The sequence below is a fragment of the Garra rufa genome, chromosome 6 (assembly GCF_049309525.1).
Source record: "Garra rufa chromosome 6, GarRuf1.0, whole genome shotgun sequence".
Lineage (NCBI taxonomy): Eukaryota > Metazoa > Chordata > Actinopteri > Cypriniformes > Cyprinidae > Garra > Garra rufa.
Genome location: NC_133366.1, coordinates 48,827,522 through 48,849,710, shown reverse-complemented (window position 1 = coordinate 48,849,710; position 22,189 = coordinate 48,827,522). Strand labels below are relative to the sequence as shown.

General features: G+C 34.0%; 1 protein-coding gene across 1 annotated transcript in view; it reads left to right on the top strand.

Annotated features, from left to right (window-relative positions):
- The window catches only part of pard3ba (par-3 family cell polarity regulator beta a), a 250,801-nt gene extending 230,096 nt beyond the window's left edge, over positions 1-20,705 (top strand). The window contains exons 22-23 of the mRNA XM_073842392.1: positions 4,533-4,603; positions 18,509-20,705. Of these exons, the coding sequence (XP_073698493.1) occupies positions 4,533-4,603; positions 18,509-18,869 (432 nt within the window). The 3' untranslated portion in view covers positions 18,870-20,705. The remainder of the gene's footprint in view (positions 1-4,532; positions 4,604-18,508) is intronic.
- Positions 20,706-22,189: the final 1,484 nt, after the last annotated feature.

Genomic DNA, 22,189 nt, shown 5'->3' with positions numbered 1-22,189 from the left:
TGAGCACCTTGACTTACGGAAACTGCGTAAAGCCTGCAAATCAATGTATGTGGTATACATCAGACAGTCCTTGAACACTCAACATGACACCCTGTGCAATTTCAAGACTTGTTTTCACCATTCAATACAAGTTGATGTTACTGGCATTGATCAGCTTAAGTTTTCCTTAAGCCAATCTACGTCAGGAAGTGTGTTGCTTAGTGGGGAAACAGGAATATTTTTACTTTCTTTACTGGAAGACTTCAAAGTAGACGCCCATAATCAGTTTGACCAGTGTTGTTGTTGTTGTTGTTTTAACTAATAATTATTCTGAGCATTATTAAGGGATTAGTTTATTTCCAGATAAAAAACTGACCCCCTTGTCATTCAAGATGTTCATGTCTTTCTTTCTTCAGTTGTATGGAGAGAGTTTTTTGAGGAAAACATTTCAGGAATTTTCTCAATATAGTGGAGTTATAGTGGAGTTCTATGGTGCCTGTGAGTTTGAACTTCCAAAATGCTGTTTGAATGCAGCTTCAAAGGGCTCTAAACAATCCCAGCCAAGGAACAAGGGTCTTATCTAGTGAAACAATTGGTTATTTTCTAAATTTTCTACAATTTATATACTTTTTAACCTCAAATGCTTGTCTTGTCTAGCTCTGCGATGTGCATGTGTACTCTGTGCACTCCGGTTCAATACAGTTAGGGTATGTCGAAAAACTCCTGTCTCATTTTCTCCTCTAACTTCAATATCACTGTACACTGATGCAGAATTATCGACCCAGTGTTTACAAAGTGAATGTGCAAAGAAGGTAAAACAGCGATGTAGGACAGTTTCAAAGTTTGGAAGGTTTGGAACTACATGAGGGTGAGTAATTGACAGAATTTATTTATTTTTAAGGTAAAGCACTTACTTAAAAAAAATAAAAAGTAATAGTTATTACCTTACTTACCCAGTTGATTGATTACTTTGGTAATTGTTAATATTTTTTGTATTACAAGTTTTCTAAAATGTTAGGTTTAAATATGCAAATGAGGCATTCATTAATGAAATATGCATTAATTTGCATACATTTCGAGTACAAAAATCTAAACACTGGATGAAGTCAGTTTCAAAATTCTTGCTTAATTTCAAACGTTTTTACAGAGGGAATTTTGGGTGTATAATTTCTTCACAACATAATTCAGAAAAACACTATTTTTTACCATTTTTGGAGAAAAAAAAATGTATCAAAAAAAGCAAATTATATATGAACGAATCCCTCTGTAAAAACCTTCAGGAAATAGACAGGAATAAAAATGTAAAGTCCTACTGAAGTGGAGATGTATAGCTCATTGTAGAAGAAAAAACTCATTTTGAGAAAACAGCCTTTAAAAATATGCATTGTAATTGAAATCTATTGACACGAATAGATAAAGTGCTATAAAAGAAACCCTTAACAGTGTTTTTTGGATGTTTTCTTTCCACGAGTCTGAAAGAACACTAGTTATCTGTGTGTAAGTGCTACTAAAGTGGAGATTTATGGCTCAGTGTAGAAGAAAAAACTCATTTTGAGGAAACAGCCTTTAAAAATATGCATTGTAATTGAAATCTATTGACACAAATAGATAAAGTGCTATAAAAGAAACACTTAAGGGCGTGTTCACACTTGGCGTCTTTTTTCAAACTGCCAGCGTCTGTTTTACATTATAATCCTATGGAGTAAACCGTAGTCCTGAGCGTTTTTTTAAACGCCACTGCCGGCGTCTTTTTCTGCAGCTCAGAGCGTCTTTTCAAGTTGAAAAAAGTTTAACTTTTCTCAAGGAAACGCCCTACGTCAAGCGCTTTTTCGAGAGCTGACCAATGACAAGCGAGTAGCTAGACCTGTCATTTCCATAACAACAAGAAAAAATGGGAAAGGTGCCGTTATATAGACTTTTATTTTATTGTCGTGAACCAGATTCGCCTCGCCGTTAACTTCAAAAACCGACGTGCGTTGCTAGCTTCTTGAGCCGCATATCGACATGTACAGTAGAGCCGTTGAGCTTCGGGCATCCCTTTTTCGAGTCCCGACTCACAGACCTTTCCTGATCCCGTCCCCCCTCTCTCTCTCCCACTTGGCTTCCTGTCTAAATACTGTCCTATCAAATAAAAGGCAAAAATGTCAAAAAAGAAAAGAGCCAGCTTCCTCTTTTATCGATATTTCTGCACCACACATAGGCTACTGTTGCTGCTGTTGTTATAGCAACAAAAAGATGCCCTCTGCTGCAACGCGTCCAGATTTTTTTTGTAACTAACAAAGCGCGTCTGTCAACTTTTTCTTGTCAAAAAAAGACGCCAAGTGTGAACACGGCCTAACAGTGTTTTTTGGATGTTTTCTTTTCACTAGTCTGAAAAAACACTATATGAAAACCCAGAAAGCCCAAAATCTCTCTTGATAGGTGCATGAAAAAACAGCGTCTCCCCTTAATAGAATTAAATAATTTTATGTTTATTTATATTATTTAATTATTCAAGCATTTTAATAGAAATGTTTATGCATATTATTCACGGAAGAAATAATCAACCTTTTTGTATTTTTTTCGTCTTTGCCTTCCATAAGTTGGATCTGAACTGTGGAGAAATAAAAGTTGGAGAGAGAAGCAATAGTATAAAAACTTCCATCTGTGACAACAGGCGTGACTGATCACCTGTTCGGCCAGAACAGACGGAATAAAGAATGAAAGCAACAGAGGAAAGCGAGGAATTGTATATCGTTGTGATCGTTTGGCGTGCGCAGCGGTCTATCATTCGCACAATCATCTCTCGCTTCTCTAAATGTGACCTTTACGCCGCGCTCGCCTCGTCATCTCTCTCTCTTACTCTCGGTGACATTCGATCCCTGCGAGACACCTTTGTGTTTAAAGATCACACTTAGCATGCAGGGTAGCGCTCAGGGCCGCCATTACACGCGGGAGGACGTGCACTTATAAACGCCTCATTGAGACAAATGCCACCATTTTCCTCACATAGTCCCCAGAAATGAACTGCCCTTCTTTACATAATGCCTCTAACCTTCATCTGTCAGGAGCTGCCACACACAGCACTCCCACAATCCCACTGCGGTCATATGAGACTACTGTTAAACCCTGCCATGTGTGTCTAACGCAAGTTATTCCTCTTACACAAGTCTTGGAATAGTCGCAGAAGCAGAAATAAGCTTTAATTATTCATTGTACTCATAACAAAACCATAGGAGATGTAATGGGAAAATAATGCATCCGATTTTCCTTCATGTTTCCGAAGGGAAAAAATGCATTGAAAATCAAGATGCCTGCATGTGTTTTGTGCACTTTGAGGGTCTTGCTAACTTGGGGTTAACAGCTCACACGGACGGTAATTACAGTATTAAACAGAGTAGTCAAATAATTCATGAATCCTGCATATATTAAATATAAAGTTTTTAGAGGGAAGATCATGTTACATCCAGACGGTGCTGGAGACTTTCTCCAGAGACACTGACCTCTTTTCTCCACTAATTCAGTCGAGCTGTGTCATTTGTCTCTCTTGTTTACTCTTTTCTCCCCGTCTTGCTCTCTTTGATTTATAGTCGTCATACTGATATGATGTGAATTAATCTGTCTTCATTATATACTCTAGTTTCAATGCACGGTACAACTCTCGAACTCATCGCCTTTTGATGTTTTAAGTCTAAGTTTGAGTTTTAAGCAACAAATAGAGCCAGATTGTAGTGTACACTCTAATGAGACAATGCAACTAGTCAACTAGTTTAAAGTTTGGCCAAGTTAGGCTAAGATTATTCTTCTTTAATTTCTCTCTTGTACTGCCAGTCAAAAGTTTTTGAACAGTAAGATTTTTAATGGTTTTTAAAAAAAAAAATTAAAATTAAAGAAGTCTCATTTTTTTTTTGTATTCAAAGTACAGCAAAAACAGTACAATTTTGAAATATTTTTTACTAATTAAAAATCGCTAGTCTATTTCAATATATTTTAAAACGTAATTTATTTCTGTGATGCAAAGCTGAATTTTCAGAATCATTACTCAAGTATTCAGTGAAAAATATTAAGCAAAATAAAATAAAAAAAATTTTCAACATTGATGATCATTTCTGAGAAATCATGACATTGAAGACTGGATTAATAATGCTGAAAATTCAGCTTTGCATCACAGGAATAAATTACATTTTAAAATATATTCAAATAGAAAACGGTCATTTTAAATTGTAACATTTGTTGGAAAACTGTTTAAATTGCATTTTAGATCAGGAGATTTCCTTCAAATTCAATCAAAAATCTTACTAACCTCAAACCTCTGAATAGTAGTGTATGTGCACATCTTGTACTTGACATTAAAAACACAAATTATGTATAAACTTGGTTTTCATGTGGGGTCTGGTTTTTATAATGCGCTTGTTTTTCATAGTTATCAATGCTTTCTTGTAAACACACTGCTTTGTAATTCCATTTGGTGATGGCAGTGTACAGGAATTACGCTCTTCACCTTTAAAACCACATCTAAATGTCACAATAAAAGATTGCGACATAATCTCATTGGATTTCTCTGTGCTCCACAGATCAGAGGCCCTGATCCACGAATGGCTCCCAGATACAACGACTCTGATCGGCTGTACGCCTCCGTGCCCAGGTAAGCCTGCGTTTGTGTGTGTGTTTTCACTAGCGCTCAGGTTTGCTTGTTCTCGTACCATATGCTGGACATATGTGGCACTGTTGGATCCGGAGAGTCGACAAAATAAGGTGGAGGGGACTTCCCTTCACTCACACACACACACACACACACACACACTCACTCGGTCTAATCCTCTTTCATCCCCCTAATTAAATCTTGAGTGTTTTCCTTCAGAGTGCTTTTCTCATCCCGGAATATTCACCTGATCTGCTCCCAGAGGACCGGGATCCAGACAGGAAGCTGGGAATGCTATCCTGGCTCACATCCCGGGTTCTTAAGTGCTTCAATCATTCTCCTTCAGGAACATACACAGATATGACGTGGCTCAACTGTGGCCTTGTGAATTTTAGTAGCTCACAGTGTAAGCAAAATGGTTTCGGGTTGCATTAAAGCACAGCTAAAGCCAGATTTGTATCAAACGCCACTTTGATTATAATTTAGATCACAGGATTGACGTTTTGCAATTCATGGAGATAAAAACGTCTACTAAAAACGTTTTTTCCTTGTTGTTTATGAACAACAAAGCGGTTTTTGTTAGTTTGTTTGTTTGATGACACATTCACAGTCATCATCAAATGTTTTTAAAATTGTTCTTTTGTTTATACAATACGAAATTCTGTGGGGTCTAATGTTGTTTGAACCAATCTTCTTAGCTTTTATTGGCATAAAATTTGTCTAAAATAAATTTCAAGTACAAAAACAAATTTATTCGCGCATTAACAAACTTTTCTTAATTTAGGTTTCTTTTTGTGGTGAACTTTGAGGATAATATTATTAGGAATTAGGAATACCTAAAGTGAGTTAAAACTGCATTTTGAGATTTTGCTAAGTAATACCAACAAGAAGAACCATGTTTTTATGTGCATTTACCATGGTTATTTTATTTTATTTTATATAATTTTATTTTTTTTTCTCTTCATGAAAACATCACAACTGTTTTCAACATATTTTCTTATTTTATTTTATTTTTTATTTTACTTTATTGTATTTAATTTTCTTTTCTCTTTGTAAAAACAACACAACTGTTTTCAACATATATATATATATTTATTTATTTATTTATTTTTTTGTTTATTGTTTTATTTTATGTTTTTTGTACATGGACCGAAGTATTTATTTCTCTTCGATTTCACTCTTTCACATTTTATTTTATTTTATTTTATTTTATTTTATTTTATTTTATTTTATTTTATTTTATTTTATTTTATTTTATTTTATTTTATTTTATTTATTTTATTTTATTTTATTTTATTTTATTTTATTTTATTTTATTTTATTTTATTTTGTACATGGACCATAGTTAAATCATGGTATTCTTTTTTCTCTCTTCATGTAAACAACACAACTGTTTTCTACACATTTTTTAATTTGATTTTATTTTATTTATGTTTTTTTTTTTGTATATTGACTATAGTTAAATCATGGTGTTTAATTTTTTTTACTCTTCTTGTAAACAACACTGTTTTTAACATATTTTTTATTTTATTTTATTTTATTTTAATTTATTTGTTATCTACATATTTATTTATTTTTGTACATGGACCATGGCATTCTTTATTATTTTAGTTTTTATTTCCCTCTTCATGAAAACAACACAACTGTTTTCATCATATTTTTATTTTATTTTATTTTTTTATTTTTTTATGTACATGTACATGGACTATAGTTAAATCATGATATTTTTTTAAATTTTACTCTTCTTGTAAACAACACAACTGTTTTCAACATATTTTTTAGTTTGGTTTATTTGTTATCTATATATTTATTTATTTGTGTACATTGACCATAGTTAAATCATAGCATTCTTTTTTTTTCATTCTTTTTTATTTCCCTCTTCGTGAAAACAACACAATTTTCAACATATTTTTTATTTTATTTTATTTATGTTTTTTTGCACAAGGACCATAGTTAATTCGTAGTATCCTTTAAAGTATCTTAGTAGAGTAGCTATGGCTTATAATCATTCAGTAAATTTTTCACTGTGCCATGGTATTACAATAATTTAGTTGAACTTTATCATGTAATTTACCTAGATTTAAACCTTTCAGTTCTTTTGAAATCCACCCGAATCCACATCAAAGCATATTTTCGAGAACTTAGACCTGTAAAACACCTACAAATGAAACATCAGAGCGAGTTCGACAAAGTTTTCCATTGCTCATAAAATCATTTTTTTTTCTACTTTTCTCCAGTTCCACATCTTGTTTTGATATTTTCTCCCAAAAATAAACTCCCACCTCAGCCCTCCTGCGGCTCCCAGCCTTCCCCGAAGCAGCGGAGCCGCCCCGAAGCCCCGATGTGTTCATAAGAGCGGACTATTTAAATGAAATGAAATACATTTTTCAGGGTTGAACTTTGTGCTGTGGTTCCCTCGGGGTGCTCATTCAGGCCCATTTCCTTTCAAATGACTGCGCTCCGTTACATTAGCATATATTTCCCTGCACGCCGTTTCTCTCCCTCGCTCTCTCGCTCTCCCCGCGTGTGTATGTATGACTCAGTAGAAGCAAAAGTGCTTGTTTCGGTCTTTTCGAAAAGTTCCTCAAGGCTGAAACCGATCACTTCAAACAGTATGTCACATCACTCTTGTCACAGAGAGCAATTTTATACTGTGTTCCTCTGTTGGAGCCATAATGCAGCAGTCACACACAATCAGTCAGTCTGCGGCAGTCTGAAGCTGAGCTTCAGTCGTTGAAGCTCAGAGATGGTGAGCAGAAGGTTTTTGGTTTGAATCCCAAATACAACAATCCGCGAGCCATAGTATATATTACTAGACGATATTGCGTGAAAGTTGCATTTCGTTTGGTTACAGCTTTGTTGCATTTTGTGCTTTTTTTCAAAACTAATTTCAATATTTTAGCAATTTTAGGTAGTTTTGTAGTTTTTTTTTTTTTTTTAAGTTTTTTTATTTAAAAAATAAAAGCTAAATAGAAATATTTTAATTAGTGCTTGAAATTGTTTTAGTACTTGTAGTTAATTATTTTAGTATTTTAGCTTTCATTTCAGTACTTCTTGCACTTAAAAATATATTTTTGTATTTTAGCTTTTATGTCAGTTTTAGCTCTTCTTGCACTTAGAGTAGTTTAGTATCTTAGCTTTTATTTCAGTTTTAACACTTCTTGCGCTTACTTTTAGTATTTTAGCTTTTATTTCAGTTTTAGTACTTCTTGGACTTAAAATTATTTTTGTATTTTGCCTTTTATGTCAGTTTTAGCACTTGCGCTTAAAATTATTTTTGTATTTTTAACTTTTGTTTAGTTTTAGCACTTCTTGTTTAAAATTATTTTAGTATTTTAGCTTTAACTTAAGTTTTAGCACTTGCACTTGAAATATTTAAGTATTTTAGCTTTTATTTCAGTTTTAGTACTTTTTGCACTTAATTATTTTAGTATTTTGGCTTTTATTTCAGTTTTAGCACTCTTGTTAAAATATTTTTTGTATTTTAGCTTCTGTTTAGTTTTAGTACTTTTTGCACTTTAAATATTTAAGTATTTTAGCTTTTATTTCCATTTTACATCTTTTTGTATTTAAAATTATTTTAGCTTTTATTTTAAGTTTTAGCACTTGCGCTTAAAATATTTTTTGTATTTTAACTTCTGTTTAGTTTTAGCACTTCTTGCACTTTAAATATTTAAGTATTTTAGCTTTTATTTCAGTTTTAGCACTTTCTGTGCTTAAAATTATTTTAGTATTTTAGCTTTTATTTCCATTTTACATCTTTTTGTATTTAAAATTATTTTAGTATTTTAGCTTTTATTTTAAGTTTTAGCACTTCTTGCACTTGAAATATTTAAGTATTTTAGCTTTTATTTCAGTTTTAGTACTTTTTGCGCTTAATTATTTTAGTATTTTGGCTTTTATTTCAGTTTTAGCACTTGCGCTTAAAATATTGTTTGTATTTTAGCTTCTGTTTAGTTTTAGTACTTTGTGCACTTTAAATATTTAAGTATTTTAGCTTTTATTTCCATTTTACATCTTTTTGTATTTAAAATTATTTTAGTATTTTAGCTTTTATTTTAAGTTTTAGCACTTCTTGCGCTTAAAATATTTTTTGTATTTTAGCTTCTGTTTAGTTTTAGCACTTCTTGCACTTTAAATATTTAAGTATTTTAGCTTTTATTTCAGTTTTAGCACTTTCTGTGCTTAAAATTATTTTAGTATTTTAGCTTTTATTTCCATTTTACATCTTTTTGTATTTAAAATTATTTTAGTATTTTAGCTTTTATTTTAAGTTTTAGCACTTCTTGCACTTGAAATATTTAAGTATTTTAGCTTTTATTTCAGTTTTAGTACTTTTTGCGCTTAATTATTTTAGTATTTTGGCTTTTATTTCAGTTTTAGCACTTGCGCTTAAAATATTGTTTGTATTTTAGCTTCTGTTTAGTTTTAGTACTTTGTGCACTTTAAATATTTAAGTATTTTAGCTTTTATTTCCATTTTACATCTTTTTGTATTTAAAATTATTTTAGTATTTTAGCTTTTATTTTAAGTTTTAGCACTTCTTGCGCTTAAAATATTTTTTGTATTTTAGCTTCTGTTTAGTTTTAGCACTTCTTGCACTTTAAATATTTAAGTATTTTAGCTTTTATTTCAGTTTTAGCACTTTCTGTGCTTAAAATTATTTTAGCATTTTAGCTTTTATTTCCATTTTACATCTTTTTGTATTTAAAATTATTTTAGTATTTTAGCTTTTATTTTAAGTTTTAGCACTTCTTGCGCTTAAAATATTTTTTGTATTTTAGCTTTTATTTCAGTTTTAGCATTTCTTGCACTTTAAAATTTTAAGTAGTTTAGCTTTTATTTCAGTTTTAGTTATTTTTGCGCTTAATAATTTTGGTATTGTGGCTTTTATTTCAGTTTTAGCATTTATTGCGCTTAAAATTATTTTTGTATTTTAGCTTTTTCAGTTTTAGCACTTCTTGTGCTTAAAATTATTTTTGCATTTTAGCTTTTATTTCAGTTTTAGCTCTTCTTGTGCTTAAAATTATTTTTGCATTTTAGCTTTTATTTCAGTTTTAGCTCTTCTTGCACTTAATTATCTTAGTATTTTAGTTTTTATTTCAGTTTTAGCACTTCTTGCGCTTAAAATGGTTTTTGTATTTTAGCTTTTTCAGTTTTAGCACTTCATTTTTTTCGTTTTGACTAGTATTAAGTTGTGTAGTAGCATTTTATTAAGTATAAAATGTAAGTTTTATACTATTTGTTAAATACTAGTATTAAATTAAAAAACTATATCAAACACATCTGTTTTACTGCCGAATGGTTTTAAAATCTTAGTAGAAGTAGCTTCTTTTACCCTCTCACGTAACCCTCGTCACTATGTCAAAACACAGCAATAAACTTAAGAAGTGTTTTGCTTCTTAGGTCATTGCATTTGCATACAAAAGAATCATTTCCGTTACCGTTTAGCCTCAGCAGGAGGTGGATTAGGGTGAAGAGCTCTATCCCAGCAGACTCGCCGGCTAATCGGCCTGAGACTTAAGCCTGCGTTTGATTGGATAAAGATCAGGCAAAGGCAGGAGGTTACACAACACCACAACTGTCTGCAAACAGAGCTTGAGAACGGACACCGCTGACTACAGTTTGGATCTTTACATCTCAGCATGTGTTTGAAATTACAGCTCATTTAAAACAATAGTTTCCAAGACCAAATCATTGAAATTAGACAGAAGACACCATGTAGCTGGAACAGACAACAGAGCCGTCAAGAAAGCCACCAGTTGTGTGACTGCCAATAAAAGCAGCACTCCTGAGAACGTTCAGCTCTGCTAGAGAACATACAGTGAAATTATGATTAAAAAGCTTTCGTTTATTTAAGATGGCGAAGTTCTGCCTCTAAAAAAGGATGTTTTGATTCATGTTATCAGGAAGGAGTGTGCTTTTCTTTGTTCATTCATCTTGGCAACAGAAACCACTGTTACTTCTTTTCATTCTCTCATGACATCTCACTCTGCTTTATATTGGGTTTTGGCTGCGGCTGCCGCTTTGCTTCCAAGTAAATAAAGCGCAGTGACTGTGTTCTGCTTTAACATTGTTTGCCTTGAAACACAGGAGCCGTAATGAAATCAGTGTTTGGAAATGAAACTCTTATTTTGTTTTCTGCCACCATCAGCTCCTATTTTCCCTACGGCCCTAATGTCTGGAACTCGTGCCATAGATGGAATATATCTAACCAATTATACAAACATAATTGGCTATAGATTAATCCAGTCTGGCAGATAGACAGTATACGTCTGTCTGTCTATAAATCTATCTGTCTGTATTTATGTCTGTGTGCCTACTCAGTCAGACATTTTATCTATCTATCCATCTATCATTTATATCTATCTATATCTATCTGTCTGTCTGTCTGTCTGTCTGTCTGTCTGTCTGTCTGTCTGTCTATCTATCTATCTATCTATCTATCATTTATATCTATCTATATCTATCTCTCTGTCTGTCTGTCTGTCTGTCTGTCTGTCTGTCTGTCTGTCTGTCTGTCTGTCTGTCTGTCTGTCTGTCTGTCTATCTATCTATCTATCTATCTATCTTCAAACCTTATCTATCTATCTGTCTGTCTGTCTGTCTGTCTGTCTGTCTGTCTGTCTGTCTATCTTCAAACCTTATCTATCTATCTGTCTGTCTATCTATCTATCTATCTATCTATCTCTATCTATCTATCTATCTGTCTGTCGGTCTATCATTTATATCTATCTATATCTGTCTGTCTGTCTGTCTGTCTGTCTGTCTATCTATCTTCAAACCTTATCTGTCTGTCTGTCTGTCTGTCTGTCTGTCTGTCTGTCTGTCTGTCTATCTATCTTCAAACCTTATCTATCTATCTATCTATCTATCTATCTATCTATCTATCTATCTATCTATCTATCTATCTATCTATCTATCTATCTATCTATCTATCTATCTATCTTCAAACCTTGTCTATCTGTCTATCTATCTGTCTGTCTGTCTGTCTGTCTGTCTATCTATCTATCTGTCATCTGTCCATCTATCTATCTGTCTGTCTGTCATCTGTCTATCTATCTATCTGTCTGTCTATCATCTATGTCTGTATGTATGTCTGTCTGTCTATCTAGTCATCTATGTATATCTATCTGTCATCTATATCTATCTGTCTATCTGTCTGTCTATTTGTCTGTCATCTATGTCTATCTATCTATCTATCTATCTATCGGTCTGTCTGTCTGTCTGTCTACCTATTTTCTATCATCAGTCTGTCTGTCTACCTATTCATCGGTCTATCCGTTCACATACAAACTGTAATTTCCTGTTCTTGTTGTTGTTGTGCTTTATTGTTCAGTACATTGACATAAGTCTGAGTCAGTCCATTAATCCATTCTCACTCATTGACTGCTCATAAGTTCATCCTGTTACTTACAATTCAACACACCCTCCTTTGTTCGCCCTCACCCACCAGCTGTTTGGCATTGTGCGTGCACGTCTGTCTCTGGGGGGAGACACAGGAGTCGAGGTCAAATTAGGAGCCAAGAGAAGAATTTCCTTCCGAACGTCTTGGGCAGGTGCAGGGAGCTCAGGCAAACAGATTCCTCCCTTGTCGTAAGGCGGAAAATATGTTAGCGGACGACTCGCTCACACATGCGGGTTTCTCCAAGCGTTGAGTGTTGATTAGCGCTAGCGTGAGAGAGATGGATTGCAGGGCCTGACATTACTTTGTTTTTACCCGTGTATTTTAAATCACATGACCTACCGCAGGCTGTAGTGTCTGTTTCACACACAAACACAAGCTCAAAGACATTTGTTCACTCCCAATCAGGCTTGTGTTCTCCATTGCATATTAAAAGCGAATTCAAAGACACTTTGACCTGCAGTTGTTCAAATAAGCACATGTGGTGCTATAACACACACACAAACATGACCTTTACCATACAGTGCTTCCATCTCTTATGCAGATCTCAAACACATGTGCTTATGCATACACATACAATTACAGACCCTTACACATCTGGCCATCACACACACACACACACACACCCGTTGCTCACTCAGCTGTAACCCTAAGCCTCTGGGCTTACATTAGGTCACTGGATCATGGGGTCAGTTGTAGGGTACGGCTGTAGTCGCTCATACTAGAGTTTGTGTCCGTCCCGGTGGAGATGCAGCAGTGTGTGTAAGTCTGCCTTAATCCTCAGCTGCCAGCACACAGTCTATAACCTACGGCATTTCTCATTATGGCTAATCTAACACGCTAACTTCAACTTGAAGCCTCTTGTATTTATCTCACGGTATAGTGAGCATGAGGTATGTGTGATATATTGCAGTCTAAATGGGGTATACATTATATATCTCAGTGCAAATGTCATATATGCTAGCGTATATGAGATATATATCATACTAAATGGGTTTTTAAATCCTCTAGTGTAAACAGACTATATATTATATATTGTTGACTAAATAGGCTGTGTAGCATATACATTTCATAGTATGTCAGAATATATGTTCATTACATGTGCTTCATACCAAATATTTTAATCAACTATCATGTCAAGTATTATAGCTTTTCTCAATCAGAGAGATATTTTTAGTTTATCCATGGTATATTTCAGATATTTTAGTGGAGTATATGTCAAATTATATTGCATATGAGGCAAACATTATCTATAATATATTGTTGAGGTATATATGAACTATCTAGCCTAAGTTTTTTAAATCATATATTCTAGTGTAAACGGGGTATATGTCATGAATTACAGTGTAATTCAGTACATGAAATGTGTAGATGGTTTTATATCATATTCTAGCCTGGATTTTAAGTTGAAGTTGTAATGTATATGAGGTATATATCACATGCTGTTGATCAAATGGGCTATATTTCATATATTTTAGTGTATTTGAGGGTTATATATATAAATAGTATTTATATCATATTGTATGCACTACCAGTCAAAAGATTTCTTTTATTTTAAAGTCTCTTCTGCTCACCAAGCCTGCATTTATTTGATCCAAAGTACAGCAAAAACAGTAAAATTTGTAAATAGTTTTACTATTTAAAATACATTTTAAAATGTAATTTATTCCTGTGATTTCAAAGCTGAATTTTTAGTGTCGTTACTCCAATCACATGATCCTTCAGAAATCATTCTAATATTCTGATTGGCTGCCCCAAAATACATTTTTCAGGTTTCTTTTATGAATAGAAACAAATAGTGTTGTAACATTATAAATGTCTTTATCAACACGTTTGATCAATTTAAAGCGTCCTTGTTAAATAAAAGTATTAATTTCTATAATCCCCCCCCCCCCAAAAAAAAATATACTGACTCCAAGCTTTTGAATGATATAGTGTATTGTTACAAAATGTTACAAAAGTTGATCTTTGCTGATCTTTGCATCTTTCTATTCATCAAAGAATCCTGAAAAAATGAAAAACTGTTTTAAATATTGATAATAATAATAATAAATGTTTCTTAAACGACAAATCGGCATATCAGACTGGTTTCTGAAGGATCATGTGACACTGAAGACTGGAGTAATGATGCTGAAAATTTTATTTTGATCACAGGAATAAATTACATTTTAAAATACATTTAAACAGAAAGCAGCTATTTTAAATTGTAATATTATTTCACAATTTTTTACTGTACTTTATATAAAAAAATGCAGGCTTGGTGAGCAGAAGAGACTTCTTTAAAAAAAAAATCTGACATAGTTTATGTTATATATTCTACTGTATTATTTAATGTATAAATAACAAATTAGCGTGTAAACGTAAGATTCTCTAGTATACACAAGGTAGTGTGTTTTATAGAGTATATCATATTCTAGTATAATGTGTGTAGGGTAAATATCATGTTCAACTGTATATAGTGTAAGTGCGGTATTTATATTTAATATATCTTATCTAATAAGTCAAAGTGTTCTCTAAATGAAGTTCACTTCCTCTTGATGAGGAAGCTGGCGGAAATTAGCAAATTAGATCACAACTCACTTTGTTTTATGCATAGACAGTTGTTTTAGTCTGAGATTGATTGGTGCACATTTATGGAACTTAATAACATTTCTAATGGTTTTAAATAGTTTTTAAATGGTTTTCTAAAAAATGAAAAGTGAATATTTAAGGATTCATAGCCTGAGATTGCACAAAAAATTAATTGCTGTTAAATCCCCCTGCAATTATTAACTATTAGCTCAGTGGAAACATATTATTACTCTTTACAGAAGCATTTGTGTTATGAGTGCTGTCGATACAGTTGCTTTGAAAGCAAAATGAAACATTAGTAATATTAGTCTGGAGTCTTGAGTCTGGCTATGTTTGGCCCTTATCTGTCTCCAGCCTTTAAACGAACCCACACACACTGTTTAGGCTCAGGACTGCAGTATTTCTGTTTCATTTGTTCTTGGGTGGTCAGAGCTGACAGACACACTACACACGCTGCTGACGGATTATAACCACACACACAGATACACATACTCGCCTCACAGTACAGTGCACAGTCTACACACACCACACGCTTCTGTGTTTGTAACTAACTTTGACAGGTGAAATATTGAACGGACTGCAGTCACTGTATTAAACATCAAACGCTGCACGCATGAAACCTTCACATACATGTTGTGCACAGGTTTTGACATAAAGGTTGCCTGCTACCCCTTGTTGGTGGGTTGTAGACGGATGCAACATTTGGATGAGTAATGTAGGCTGCAACCCTAAAAACATTAAGGATGCAAATGCATAATGCAGTTTTTTGCATCCATATAGCATCCATTACCCTTCAATCTGCAGATGCCCTCCATTTATTCATGTAGTTTTGTAAAGACCCCTGCTTTATGCTTTTATTTATCCATTTCTTTGGTCCTCCTGTAGCCGCAGCTTTTATCTTGTTTGGCTTAATTTCCCAGGCTGCCGACGACAAACTCTTGCGTTTTTTATTTATTATTCGCAAGTGACACGTTTCCTTTGAAAATGGTAAGTAGTGCATTTATTTCCCCGCAAGTGGCAGAGCCTGGCTCTCTTTGAATGAATGTAAATGTTTAATTTGCAGGAAGTTTACACATTATGTATTCCAGTTTTGGGGTTTGGATGCTGTTTACCTTCCTTGATTTTGAACCAGAACAAGCTGTCAGTATGCTAAAGAACCCAACCTGTAAAAAAGGCCAGCTTTTTTTTTTTTTTTTTCATCAATTGCAAGCACAAATACATGAAGAACTGACTGAAATCCAACGGTTAGATCCCGTTGAGTTCAGTAGCATGGGCTGATGGTGCTCTGGTTTCCTTGCAAGGCTTCATAACTAGCTTAACCAGCAAGACTTCTATAGTAAACCAACTTCAGAAGAGCCATGCTGGTCGTCAGGTTGTGCTACAGAGCCGCATGACTATGTTGACCGTGAAAATTGTCGTAATTTACTCCCCCTCATAGTGTTTCAAACCCATATGCTGTTTTATTTATGCCAGAGAATTTTAACACCCTAACCACATTCGTCAAGCTCCAAAAAGGGCACAATTTACAACTATATTTCAAGTTTTCTGTAGTCATATGACAGCTCTGTGATGAACAGATGAAAAATTAAGTCATTCTCTGAAAATCTTCATGTTTTACGCAGCTCTCAAATCAATTTGGGACCAAACATGAGGCATGATTTTCATTCAAGTTGATGTATGACTTATCTACAGTCGAATAATGAAATTATCATAAAGTCATAAAACTTCAAATGTCTTGAAATAACATTTATGGAGGCTTGACAGTTATGGGTACTATAAAGTGTACTTGTCAAAATTGTGGGAAAAATTAAAAATCAAGGTTCTTTATTGGCATCTGTGGTTCCTTGAAGAACCCTAATCGGATAGTTCACCCAAAAATGAAATTTACCCCATGATTTACTCACCCTCATAGGCCATCCTATACACTCTTAAAAATAAAAGTGCTTCACGATGCCATAAAAGAACCTTTTTTTATGTCTAAATGGTTCTACTTCTAAAATGGTTCTTCTATGGCATCACTGTGAAGAACCTTTTGAAGCACCTTTGTTTTTAAGTGTGTAGGTTATGACTTTCTTCTTTCAGATGAATAGAAGCGGAGTTATATTAAAAAAATGTCCTGGTTCTTAAATGACTCAATTGATTTGGTTCATCTGTTCCTCTTTTCGCATCTTCAGCCATGTTTACATGACACTGTCAGTACTACTTCTTGCTTAACTCAATTGTTTTCTGACATTAACTGAAATAAGCGGAAAAGGTATGTTTTTTTGAATTGCATGAGGTTTGCGTGAAAAGATATGTGCTTATTGACAAAATTAAACACTTATTTCATACATTGTCTTTTAATAATTTCAGCACTTTTAAAGTACCTTTTCAGGAATGTTGCTATTTTCAACAATGTTGGGGAAAGTAATGCATTACAATATTGCTTTACTCCCTAAAAAAGTGACTAATTACATTACTTTGCATAAAAAGTAACTAAGTAATGTGTTACATTACTTTTGCATACATTTTTAAATCTGGGCAGGTCTTGCTTGTTTGTTTTTAATTTAAAAAGTTTAAAAAAGATTTTTAGCAAATGTAAATGCCCTTTCACACCAAAAAGTGAAATGAATAAGCCTAAGGCTGAAGGAAAAGTAAATTTGTGTCTGTATAGTAGAACTGTAGGAAAAGGAAGTTCAACACTCTTCAGCAATGAAAAAAATTAAGCACAAATGTTAGTTAATCTAAAGTAAGTTTTGCTTATTGAATCAACAAAGGTCAGCAGCAAAGACATTGGTTAATAAAATGTGATTAAATACATAAAGGAAATAAAAAGTAATGCGTTACTTTACTAGTTAGTAATGTAATGTAAAAAGTAATCTGATTATGTAACTTGTGTTACTTGCATAGACGGTGGAAAATATGGATGTAATGTCCGCGACGTCACCCGTGGGTTTCTGAAGAGCGTTTTTAAAGCTCATAGTGGGCGGGAGTCGGCCGTCACCATCTTGGAATCACGTCATCGCATGTCACTCCCAGATAATCGAAAATGGGCAAAGAGGTGGGATGTGGGTGGAGCTGATTGGTGAAGCCACGCCCACCTGGTGCGACAGTGGTGATGGCAGCGGCAATCCACCTGTCACTCAAGTGACCACGCCCTTAATTATGCAGAAATTTAAGGCTTAAAATGTCCATGTCCAAAACTTTCATAAAATTTTTGTACTGATGTCGATTTTTTAACCAGCATCTGTTATATCCAAAGATACCAAACATTCATTAATTTTCAGAATTGTAACCCTTTAAATTCTGGTTTGTTTGCATAATGCCACTGGTGTTTTATATGAAAAAAATTATAAAAAATCCATATACTAAATGCTAAACACAATGTTTTTTCTTTGCTTATTAGATTCTTGAGTGTGTCAGTGAAGAACAACAACATTTAATTTTGAGGCATTTATATTTTTATGTAGTGTTAGATTTTTTTTTTTAAATTAGAAAAAAATGGCACAATCTATTAAAAATGGTAAAAAGGTCAAATTTGAGGCCTTGCCGATAAAATGAATGCCTATTAGCAGATATTGCATCATTTTATAGTCAAATGGCCCTGGGTTCAAAAATTGCGGTTTTAATGGTTTCAATGTGGACATTTTTGTCCTTAAGGTCCTGAGTGTGAGTATTTTTGGTACGGAGGGTAAAATTTATTTTTTTGAAGGAAATTAGGGTGAAATTTTAAAAATTCTATAAAAATAAACACCTGAGCCAAAATTTATGCAGTTGGCATTAACACAGGCACACTTATAACAAAAAAGAAAACTGAAATGGACAAAAATGTCCATAAGGCCGCACAAGGGTTAAGAATGTATGGAACAATATTATGGTGGACAAATAATGAATGTCTCATTTTTCACTAAACTATTCCTAGCCTTACTAGTTTCTTCATTATCTATTTCCAGGAGGATGCCAGTGGAGGACTACCCGAACCAGGACTGGGCCAAGCAGAGAGACCCCGTCCATTACCCCAACCCCATCTACGAAACCCAACAAGACAACTATACTCCACGATCACCCCGGTTGCCCGTACCCAGACCTGCAGAGGCCACGGGTGGTTACTATCCCTCATTTCCAGCCCAACAGAGGGGTCCCATGAGGCAGGACATCCCTCCCCCATCAAACCCAGGTGCCAGAGCACCACCGCGATACGAAACGGTAAACCAGGGGAACTATCGTTCAGCCAGTCCTGATCGCTACAGCCCATACGGAGATGAACAATACCAAGATCCCCGGCAGAAGAAACCAATGATTGGAGCCGTCTAGACGAGGAGGAAGTAGGTCCGTGCTGCAAGAAGTTCAGTGGTTATATAATTGTGTCCATTTACAGGAACAATCTAATTAGCTTTCATAGACTCATGAGAAGAAAAAGCTAATAAAATTGCTTGCTTAAAGTCAACTAGTTAAGTAAAGTCAGCCATTTTTCCTCTTAATTAGCAAAAGTTGATTTTACACCAGAGTTGGGTTAGGTTTGAATTGTACAGCTGAAGGAAACACATACGGTTTGTATATATGTACGTTTTGCATGTATTTAATTCAGGTCACCACACATATGTGTATATGATGGTCTGCTGTTGTTAGTGCACCCATTTCTGATGTAATTGCTAGTCTCTTATGATCCTAAAACAAGCGTTGTTTGTTTAGACATTGGGTGCCTTATGCTAGCTTGGGTGAGAAGTTTTTAAATGTGAAGAAATTGGCCATCGGTTTACTTTTTTGTCCTTATATGAGATGTTTTTTTTAGATTTTCATTGCCTGTGCAGTAACTCTGTCCCCTTAAAAACACTCCATTAACTTTGATTTTCTTGTTTTTACTCTGTGAATCAATCCTAAAGTGTTTTTTCATGTGATGTTTTGAGGGTAATATTCTCTTCAACCGCCTCCCTCTTTGATTGATTTCTGTAAAAGCCATTCTGAGGCCCCAAAACAACAAAACGGACAAGGTTACACAAACAGCTGATCCGATATCAGCTCAAACTGTTTTGGCTTTTGTCGTCACGTCTCTTTTTTTTTTTTTTAATCTTAGGTCGAGGTTTGTTTTCCCTTTCAGCCATTTTATCGGAATGCTGCCCCCTTGGTGCAATACACAGCGCTCTATGCTCTTCATTGTTGTTGGATCACTGCTTTAAAAACAAGACCTGATATCCTTGGTTTGTAAAATTATCTGTTTATTATAGCTAGGAGATATGCTGCCAGTCAAAACAGGATCTTGCAAGAACCAACTTTCTTTTTTGCACCCACTTTATCTTGAGTTTTTGCACATTTACTGCCTGAATAAAGTACTTTACAGAGAGAAACCGGGCACACATGAAGTTTTGTGTACTTTATTTGTAAGATTTTACCTTATACGCATATGATACTCTATCAACTTTAAATAGTATGTACAGTTGAGGTCAAAAGTATACACCCCCCTTATTATTTTACCAAAATAAGAGGGATCATACAAAATGCATGCTATTGTTTATTTAGTACCGACCTGAATGAGATATTTCACATAAAAGATGTTTACATATAGTCCACAAATTAAAATAATAGTTTATAATTTATAAAAATGACCCTGTTCAAAAGTTTACATCCCCTTGATTCTTAATACTGTGTTGTTACCTGAAAGTATTTTTTTGATGTTTAGTGATAGTTGTTCATGAGTCCCTTGTTTGTCCTAAACAGTTAAACTGCCTGCTGTTCTTCAGAAAAATCCTTCAGGTCCCACAAATTCTTTGGTTTTCCAGCATTTTTTGTACATTTGAACCCTTTCCAACAATGACTTTATGATTTTGAGATTCATCTTTTCACACTGAGGGACAACACTCACTGATGCTTCAGAAGGAAACATGATGCATTAAGAGCCGGAGGGTGAAAACTTTTGAACAGAATGGAGATGTGTACATTTTTCTTATTTTGGCTAAATATCTTTTTTTTTTTAGTACTGCCCTTAAGAGGCTACAGAAAACAGTTACATGGTTCTCATAAGACAAAATAAGTTAAATTTACCCTGATATTTAAATTTCAAAAGTTTTGAAACTTTTAATGCATGTTTTTTGCTTCTGGAGCATGAGTGAACGTTTGAACTTTCTGTGATAGTTGCATATGAGTCCCTCAGTTGACCTCAGTGTGAACAGATTGATCTCAAAATCATACAGTCATTGTTGGAAAGGTTTCAAATACACAAAAATGCTGAAAAACCAAAGGGGGATCTGAAGGATTTTTCTGAAGAACAGCGGGCAGTTTAACTGTTCAGGACAAACAAGGGACTATCACTGAACAAAAAAATCAACAAAAACAGCTGTGGATCATTCAGGTAACAATACAGTTTTAAGAATCAAGGGGATGTAAACTTTTGAACAGGGTCATTTTTATAAATTCAACTATTATTTTCTCTGGTGGACTATATGTAAACATCTTTTATGTGAAATATCTTATTCAGGTCAGTACTAAATAAACAATAACATGCATTTTGTGGAGAAATAATGAACATTTTGCAGATTCAGAAAGGGGGATGTAAACATTTGACCTCGACTGTATGGATAATCAATCGGTGTTCAATCTTGTTGTCACTGAAAAGTTGATTTTCATTTCTATATTTTTATATCACGTTTTTAATGCAATGTTTATGGAAAATCTACAATCTTTGTGTTTATTTTTTATTTCACTTGGATTTTATTGAATCTTTTATACTTGTTTTCTTTATTAACAGCTGTTAAAGGATTTTTTAAAAATCAATTTATTTTGAAACTTAACAAAAGAGACAAAATACTGTGCAATTTAGCCTTTTGTACATTTAAATGAGTTTTTCACAGTTTTGGATTGTTTGTTTGTTTGTTTTCTGTTGTGTTTTTATGAAAATCAAGATGCTGGTCCGCATAACTTGTGAAATCAAATAACATGGATGACTATAATTTTTGCTGTTGTTGGGCAAATGTTGTATTAAATGGAAAGAAATGCCTGTGCTGCCACTATACATGCCATAACCAAAAATTAATGTAGATATTATAGGCCTACATTGTGGGACATTAATTCACATTAGCAATGACATTTTGGTACCTTTTTTATTTTAAATGAATCTCTGTATGTTTTTCTTGTAAATAAAGTGGTGTTTTGGTTGAGGTTGATGCTGACTTCAGTCATGTGAAGCTGTTTGGTGTACAGTCTCATAGCTTTATACTCGTAATGATGACTGAGTGGATATACTTATCTAACATTACTGATAATTGCTCCTGCTGATTAGTGCTAATTCATCCTCTACCAATTAAGCTACGGAGGGCTGCGCCCGAGTTATTAGGGCCTAATGGACCTATTTGGGAAATCTTGCTGATTAAGAAATTTGGCATTAAAGTGTTTGCATATATCGGGACAGAATTTGAGTTTAATTAACCCGCGGATGACAAGAGCGAGAGATGTTAGGTGGGAATAAATGAATTGTGAGAGCACTGTCGAACAAAAGGTTGATCAAATTTGAAAAGAGAGATAATAACTGAGATGATGTCAGTTTAATTTTCATTATTTAGGAAGAAGACCACCACTCACGGATATCAATGAGCTGCAGTACGTTTTAAAGGGATGGCAATTTCCTGCACTTTTAATATATA